The following is an 8998-nucleotide window of genomic DNA, read 5'->3' as shown; positions in this document are numbered from 1 at the left end:
AAACTCACTTTTTACATCATACGGTGTCGTGTCGGTTCTGTCGCGAAACTTCAATAGGTCATAACTTGTTCGTTTTAACTTGGATTTCGATGAGGTTTCGCCTAAATGTTTCTAACGAAATTATCTACAACTTTCAATAACATTATTTTTATTTATTTATAATTTTATATTTTCATTAATTTCAATAATTAACTTTTAATCAGAATCTCATAAGGCTTCTCATCACTTTCTAAATGATTCTAAATATAGTTTTACCTCAATTCTTGTAAAAACTAACTTGTTAGAACTCAATACACAAAAACATACACTCCATTTGTCCCAAATAAATTGTCCACTTTTGACTTTTGAATATTTTTTTCTTCAACTTTAACCTTAAATATTTTTATTTGTGTTATATATTACATAATAAAATTTATAAAAATCAAAAGACATTTAAAATACAATCCATTGATAGATTTTTGAATCAAGTATTATCTATCAAAAACAAAAAAATTTAAGATCAAAGTTGAAGAATAAATACTTTAAAAGTCAAACGTGGACAATTAATTTGGGACGGAGGTAGTATTATTTAATAATACTCACACGATAACTGAACGTGTATGTTACAATAACTTAGAACAATAATAGTTAAAAGTAACATTATACAAAAGATTATATTGTTACCTTTCAAAACAAAAAAATCAATGTTTTATGTTTTAAATAACTACAATGATAGAAACTAAAAACTTAATCAAATAAAAACTTTAAAAATTAATTAAACATAATAACAACTATAAATAACATTAAGCCATATATTTTATTGAATTATATTTATGTGTAACATGCGGGTAGAGACCATGGAAACTATTGAGATTATATAGTTTTCTTAGATCTATACCAAATCATGCATATAATTCAAGATAATAAATATTTTATACCAAATTATTATACGAATTATTATATCAAAGTTAAAGCCACCATTTTTATATTTAAACAACATATATTTATAACTTTGTATTTTGCGCAAGGAGCGGATATGCGTCTACTATAAAATTAATCAACAATTAAATTAACAACAAATAGGGCTGGAGGGGGTGTGATTTTAGGTAGACGTGGGCCTTAATTGGTCATAGTTCTCATTCATCATTCATTGTTTTCTCTATATAATAATTTTTTTTTTTTTTAATGGTTGGTAAGGGTATTACATTATTAATAATCAATGTGGGATACATATTTATTAATAAGTTTATTTTATCTATAATAGAACTAGTTATTTAAAGAGATCGGAGCATACTTGTAGGATACCATCACATCTTTTCATCCAGGAAAGAAGTTTTTTTTACAAACAAAAAAAACAACTTTACTAATATGAGAATTATATATATATATATATATATATATATATATATATATATATATATATATATATATATATATATATATATATATATATATTAAACTTAGACAATCCTTAAGAATAGTGTGCTCATGCTAATTTGCGCAGGTGTTTTTTTTTCACAAATGATCCTTTTTTGTATTGAATATTATTGGGTTTTTTGTAAATAGTAAACATTAGTACCTTTTTTCACAAATGCTCCTTTTTTTACTGTGTCTTTCCTATTAAAGTTTTTGTGTTTTTGTCTGTTCTTCCTATTTTGGAGGGTGGTGTTGGAAACTTTTTGTGGACGTTCTTTGCCTTCCACCTATTTATATTTATAATTTACAGAAACGGTCCTTCTTTTATTGTCGTCTGTCTTCTTTTGGTTTTTTTTTTTCCAGTTTTTGTGATTTGGGCAGTTTATGCCATTTTATGTTATTTCTCTTTTTTTAATCTGACATGACACCGTACGGGGCTTCCTCTCTCTGTTTACACCACCAATCTAAACCAACTAGGTGAATGCTCGCGCGTTGCGCAGTAGGGTAATTATGTAGTTTAATATGGTTATATATGGTTTAACGTATTGTGAATAAGCCATACATAAAACTTGTATGCGATTAAATAGCATGTATATTTTTTGATTTACAGATTTTTTATCATAATAAATAATGAAATTTTTTTACTATTAGTTTAAAATTTTAAATTTAATTTTTATGTACACATTAATATCTAATGTAATTAGTTGATGATTGATTAGATATGAATTCTAATATGTGGTCGTCTATTTATGTTGACCCTCATAAAAATACATATTTAACGACTTTTGTTAGTTTACTATTGAATAGAAAATGGTGTCGTATTTTAAGTAAATATAAAAACTCCATTCTCAATCTATTTTAAGATAGTGACATATTTTAAGTTAATATAAAAAATCATATTCAATAACTAATGAAAAGAAAAAAAGGAGCCAAAATTTTTAACTATAATAAAGTTGATTCCAATTAAAAAGTGTTTAATCGAAGATAATATTATTCAATAAACATCATAAGATATTACGTTATATTCAAATTACAGACATCATTTTTGTAAGAGTCATTCAAAATATATGAGACTATAGTGCCTAATACAACAATGTAATAACCAAATGACCCTAACATATTTTAAATGAAATATAATTATAATATATTATCTATGCAACTAAATTTCTGCACAACATGTGAGATTCGTCTACTAGATGGTATTCTTCTAATATATTATATTATAATATAAACATTATATTTGGAAAACCACTTTGAGTTATATTGTAGTTTATAACATTAAATTTGTGATGGGCTGTATTTGACACACATTTGTGTATTTATATCTATATTATATATTTAAAACAAATCTTATATAAACATCCAACCTAAATATTCATCTTCAAGTTTTCTTTCTTCGCCACGTAAACAAACTTTTGTTATAAAGCCAAAATAGAATAAAAAACACTTAATTGTATGATCATGATATATTGTAATTTGATTGCGGCTTGTACAAAACATGCATGAGCATATATTATTAATTTATCTCTTGTTTTGGGTAATTCGAATAAGATATCTTCAAATGCAACGTATCAAACGGATTACCCATTTACTAAAGTCTAAAACCAAAAAACTCAAACATGTTTTAGTACCATACAAATACATGATGTTTTAGCAAATAATTATCTCATATGAATTACCATTGATGATGTGTGATTAATTATTAAGAAGGTGAAAAGGTTTGGGTTTCAAATGCACGAGGTTTTAGCAAATTAGTGTGGGGGGTTTCAAATGCATGACAATCAAAGGAAAATGCAAGCTTTATAAGTATGTAAGATAGAGATTTGATTGGTGTATATCAGTCGGCTCTCCCAACAAAAGCCCTCATCCTCTCCAATCCTTCCATCAAAGTCGACTGCTCCACCGCCCATGCTCCAGCGATCGCAAATCCTTTTCTCACCTCGCTCTATTCAGTATCCGCGAGCCCTAAATCCATACCACCACCATCTCCAGATATGCTTCGACCGCCACCACCGTCTCCAGCTTCTCCGACATGCCCACACCAGCTCCACCACATCCTCATCAAATGATCTCCAATCTACAACGTGTCTTCCACCCGTTTTTCTCTCTAATCGAATGCATACTTCTACTAGCGTTGTTCTTGCCTATGCTAGCTGCCAAACACATAAAAATTTACTTTACCCCACCAACTGATTAATCGAGAAGACCTTCACCGCTCATGTTCGTTCCAGATTTGGGGGTTAAGTACAGGGTCTGAAAAATCCTGGCCGTCGTCCTTCTCTCTTCACCATATCTCACTTCAGACCTAAAGTTTTTTAAGGTTTGTAAACTTCTGAAAATTTTGTTATGGAAGGATTCCTTTATCACTAAGCCACAGTTGAAGCTATACAGATTGGTTTCCTTCCTAATCATTTGAAATTAGTTATTCATTTGACTTTTAATTGATTTTTGGTTATATCTGTTTAGAGTAGTGGTTCCTGTTGGGTTGTTGTTTCTTTTTCTTTTCTTCTTGCAAACAACCATCTTTATATTTACTTTGTTTGTAGAAAGGATTGTGCCAGGAATAAAGTGAGGCCAAAGACATACCACAGGTATGTATTCATCCCTATTTTCTTTCAGTTTTCAACATGTTGACATACTACTCCAATTTTCTTGACTTCTACGGTCCTACCGGTTCCTAACATTTCTTAGACTCCTATCTGTTGTTTTGGATTTTGTTGCAGAGGCCAAGAGGATAGGTACGTGATCTCTTTTCCACTATTATTCTTATAATTAGTATACATGCACGTACATCTGGAGTGATGGTTCTTTATTTGGTTATTAGTGCTTCTTCTGTTGTGAGATGTGAGGTGTTAGGTGTGACAGTAGATAGATAAATGTTTGGTTGTTTTGTTATGTCAATTCAATTTACCAACATAAGGTCTTTTGTTTTTTTTTCTTTCATACATGATCAACTATAAAGTTTGTCGATGTATTATGCAATCAACTTTATTTTGAACTTACAGGGAATTTGACACCTCATGTATCTTGAAATAAGAAAAAAGATTGGAGAATGTTGGTGTTCATTCTATATTTGCCAGACAGATGATATGGAAGTGTACATGCCACTTATGCTTTTACTTTTATACATTATAAGTTTTGAATAATAAGATTTTCTTACTATATATGTTCTAAAATTGTAGACAAATCCAGTCAATACCTGGTATTGTCAGAGGAGATGGTGAATTTTTGCTATGAAAGTAAATTATTTGTTACTTATGGCACATGAATCACCCTTCGCAATGACTTCAGGCTCTTTTTCATGGTTTGTGATCATTCCTTTGTAATGTGTCAGTGTCACCTTAGTTTTTTAATGTGGGTTCAAAATAAACATAAAAAATAGAAATGTTATTTAGTTAGAAGTCAAAATTTAGATATGAAATTGTTTGCTTTTGTCAATCCTCGATACTTTTAATGGCTATTCCAGACAGCGACTAAGGTTAAAAATGGTTTCTGTTTTAGGGCTTTTCAAGAGGAACCCGTGAGACACAGTAGCGAGCATTGGTGAGGAATCCACATGGTATCAAGAGTTTTTCCCTGGAATCAACATGCTTTCAACGACACCCACCTCCACCACTGCCCTCCGCCTACGTAAGTTCCACTTCTGATTATATAAAATCAAATTAAACTTAAAATTGTCTTCGAAATCTGTAGGAAAGGGTTTGGTTTTCTAATTTTCTAAGTTATTTTAAATCAATCTCACCTTCGTTTTCTGATGGTTTTTTTTATTGAAGGAGAAAAGGGTTAGGATATTTAATTTAAGAAGTTGTGAAGCACGTTCACTGTTTTTTTTTCATTTCTTAATATATTTTTCTTTTACTTCAACAAGGATACAAAAGATAAAAGATGGTTCGTTGATCCATATTTACTTCCATGTGCAGTTTCCTTCTTTTTCAGATTTGACAAAGATTTATTGGATGTGGAATCTGTTTTGCAGATCTTCAAATGTTAAATTCAACCAAAGATATATATATATATTCCATTTTCAATTTATTTTTCTTACTTTTTTCTCTGTCATATGGATCCATTATGGTTCACCCGCTAATTATTTGTGTACAAAAGCATGGAACTCTACTTCATTGGAAATTACTTAATGCATTATTGGCTTCATCAGATCTGGTATTGTTTGGAAAAATGTTAAATGTGGTCAAATATGGGCGTTTCTTAGAGATGAATTTCAGTTGACTTGGATATTTGTCGGTTTGGATTTCAAACTGACATATGTGGAGGTAAAATATGTTTCAATGTAGCTTTATTGTTTTATCGCTTTGCTGAGAAATTGCATTTGGTGACACTTCATTTTCTGTTTTGTTTTTAGCTGCATAATATTCATTTTCTTCAAGGGATCCTTCCATACATAAAATTAGTGATTTTTGCAGCCAAATGAAAGCTATTAGTCGGCCAATCTGAACATCAACGCGGCTAAATCATCGTAGTTGTCAAAAGCGAAGTTGTCACTATAAAGACCCTATAGTTAAATTATAAGCTTAAAGTGAAATCGACTTGCACCTTTTAAAAAATTATTTGACTGGATTGTTGAATTCTTATTTGAGATATTAACAAATAGTAAGAATGTATATAGTTGTGGGTGAGCGACTGAGTACGACTGGATGTAGATCTACCGGTTGAACTTGGTTTTATTATTGCTGGAAGAACTCCAACAAGTAAGAAAACTGGTCAAATAATGGCTGAAAATTTTATTTTAGGAAAAATATTCTCTTGTGTTTTACCTTGATCTCTAGCTTTCCAATAAATGTTCTCTGCTATATAGCTACTCAACTTTTGTTTGTTTTTCTACAATTACGATAATATATGCCTTTGTTGTCAATCTTCCCAAGGTATTCCGATCAATTTTTCCTTGACTATTTTCATATTTTTGATGGAGATGAGCAGGGACTGTTTTCCATTTATGGCAATGCACTTTCATTTGTGCCTATTTTCAAATTCAAGCGTGAAGTGGCCAAAATGATCGAAGATGCCTAAATTTATCCCCGCAAAGCGGGGTTCCTCATCTAGTTTAGATTAAATGTGGATTATGGACGCAAATGTCAAGATTAATCATCGTTGTTACTCAACATCTTCTTGACCTCTTTTTTATGGCCTTTCATGAAGAAATTTCTAGGTGTATCTATAAATATTCCTTATCACAATTGTGTTCTAGAGTGCTTTTGCACCAAATTATATATCCTTGTTGACTCTCTTTTGCATTGTTGGTTTTTGTCAAGAATGTGGTCATGTATTTTGGAGCATGATTTGTTGGTTTTTGTCCAACTAAGGATCAAGGGACTTAGGTAATTGTTTTTTCAATTTTATGGATGACTAAAACAATCACTGCAACTTCACTTTCTTGGGTATGTTCCAAAGGGCTTCACCTAAATAAAAATTTATTTTGTTTGATGGAATGAAATGAATCATTCTTAAATAAAACACGAGTTCAGCCCTTCCATTTATTGATTCCATTCCATGGAATGAGTATTTTAAAAACACTATGTTTTGTTTGTTAAAATAGAATTAAGCACGGCCAAAAAGAAAATGATTTCTTCTTAGATTATGAACTTTAATTCCTTAAACATATGTGTACCTCTACGCTCAACTCGTTGTAATATATTAATTTTAAAAATGTATCAAGTTATAACAATGAAATTTATTTGTTTTTGGATGACATTGTCTCAAACTATGATAAAAAGAAATAAATGTAGGATGTTGTGATAAAAAAAAGAAAAGTATCATGTTACGTCAAAGAAAGTACCTTGTTACATTTTCTGGTTTTTGCATCATGCTTCGGTAATATTCACTTTTCTAAATGCTTAAGTGTGAACTCAAAGTATGATGCCATAATAAGAAAATGTGTTAGCAAAAGTACAATAACCATATGAGAAGTGTTATTATAACAACATAATTTAATTTTATTTACTAAAATATTTTATTATGAAAATTAAATTTCGCTAGAGAATGTGAACTAAATAAAAAGTCATTTTGACACACAAAACCAGATAGGTTTTTGGTACCCAATGTTTTAATATAAAAAATTGAAAATAAAATAACTTGCATTATTATACTTTTTATGATGGAGAAAAATAATAACATCCATGCATAAGCAATAACATGATGAATGAATGTAGTGTTGACAGAGGGAAATAATGACGCCCATGCATAAGCAATAACATTTCAAGAATGAATGTAGCCATGTCCCTTCATCAGTAGATGATTTATTCCATTCAGTCAAACTACGAAAAGTAAACACAAGGAAGTGAAGCCTCCATAATTGATACAAATAAAATAAATATTTCCATTCATTTTGCCATTTTGCCATATTAATTTAGTTGAATTTTGATAAGCCCAAGCGAGTGAAGTCTCCATGACTAGTCCAAGTTTCCAAAAAATGGCAAAAATAACCATCCAAGTTCCTCTATTTAGAGTGGAAACAAACTTAGAAACCATATATGATGCAAACACATGCCAACCCACCACCAATAAAGCAAAAAAAGTATCACCAATGATATGTAATTTGGTACAAAAATACTCTAGAGAAAACTCTAATTTACTGTTATAGATGCCCTTGCAAATCTTCCTAAGGAACCAAAGCATAATGAGAACTAAGTGGTTGAGTAACATTGTCGAAGGTTTGTACAAAAATTCAAACGACATGTATAATCCAAATTTATTGTTTAGAGGGAATACTAGATATGTTTAAGGTTTGACGGGAATATAAGAAATGTTTATGTGATGATTTGAAAATTGTGGAATGATAATGTATATAAAGATTTATTTGGGGGGTTGGGTTTAGTTGTTTAGCAATGTGGGACATGGTAATTATGGGTTAACGTAGGGTGCAAGGATTTGTATTCAAAAACATTGTTTGCTAGAAGATTATCCATGCAAGAATCATCAATTATCTTGTGGGTTATGTAATATGTAGATGACAAATTAACCTTACCGGATAAGCAGGTGTCGAGGTTATGGGAAAGTTGTGTTTGATTGATCGTTACGCTTGCATGAATAGTGAATTATATTGTGGGTTACGTAATATGTAGATGACAAATTATAGTTATTGGGTGTCGAGTATGTGGGAATTAGGTGATTTGTACGACTTTTAGTATGACTTTTCAGAGTGTAGCATGGAACTAGGTTGGCACGTGAAGTATTCTTTGAGAGATGCATGGGTTTTTAGTCGGTTTGCTTTTAGGATATTTTTAAATAAAAGTTAATTGGGTTAATCCATGGACGTTGCAATGTTTTACATGGAATTAGGGTGGTTGTAGGTTTATTTATGTGGGGATTTAATTTGATTTGTCTTCTGGCACGGATTGTTTAACATGGAAAATATCAAGTGAGTAGGTTTTGTCGGTGAAAATTAGAAGTGTGTTTTGCATTTAGAAATGGATTGTACATGGGTTTTTGTAATAGGTAGTGCAAAGTTTTGGGTTGGTGACAATGTGGGATGTTGTATAGGAAAAAGCTTGCGAGTTTTTGAACGGTGCTATTTTCGACACTACTAGAATAAAGTACTCTAGTGGAAGGTGAAGTATGAGACACGCAATATTTATGACAAGCAAAAGTTGTT

The 8998-nt window shown here is 30.7% G+C and overlaps 1 protein-coding gene across 1 annotated transcript; it reads left to right on the top strand.

Annotated features, from left to right (window-relative positions):
• Positions 1–4864: 4864 nt before the first annotated feature.
• LOC122198065 (protein RETARDED ROOT GROWTH-LIKE-like) lies at positions 4865–6634 on the top strand. Its single transcript, XM_042902270.1, has 3 exons — positions 4865–5025; positions 5549–5663; positions 5753–6634. The coding sequence occupies exons 1-3, from the start codon at positions 4952–4954 to the stop codon at positions 5819–5821; spliced, it is 258 nt and encodes an 85-aa protein (XP_042758204.1). The 5' UTR covers positions 4865–4951; the 3' UTR covers positions 5822–6634.
• Positions 6635–8998: the final 2364 nt, after the last annotated feature.

The sequence above is a fragment of the Lactuca sativa genome, chromosome 5, assembly GCF_002870075.4.
Source record: "Lactuca sativa cultivar Salinas chromosome 5, Lsat_Salinas_v11, whole genome shotgun sequence".
Lineage (NCBI taxonomy): Eukaryota > Viridiplantae > Streptophyta > Magnoliopsida > Asterales > Asteraceae > Lactuca > Lactuca sativa.
The sequence above is the reverse complement of the archived record's forward strand: the minus strand, read 5'-3'. Positions and strand labels throughout refer to the sequence as shown.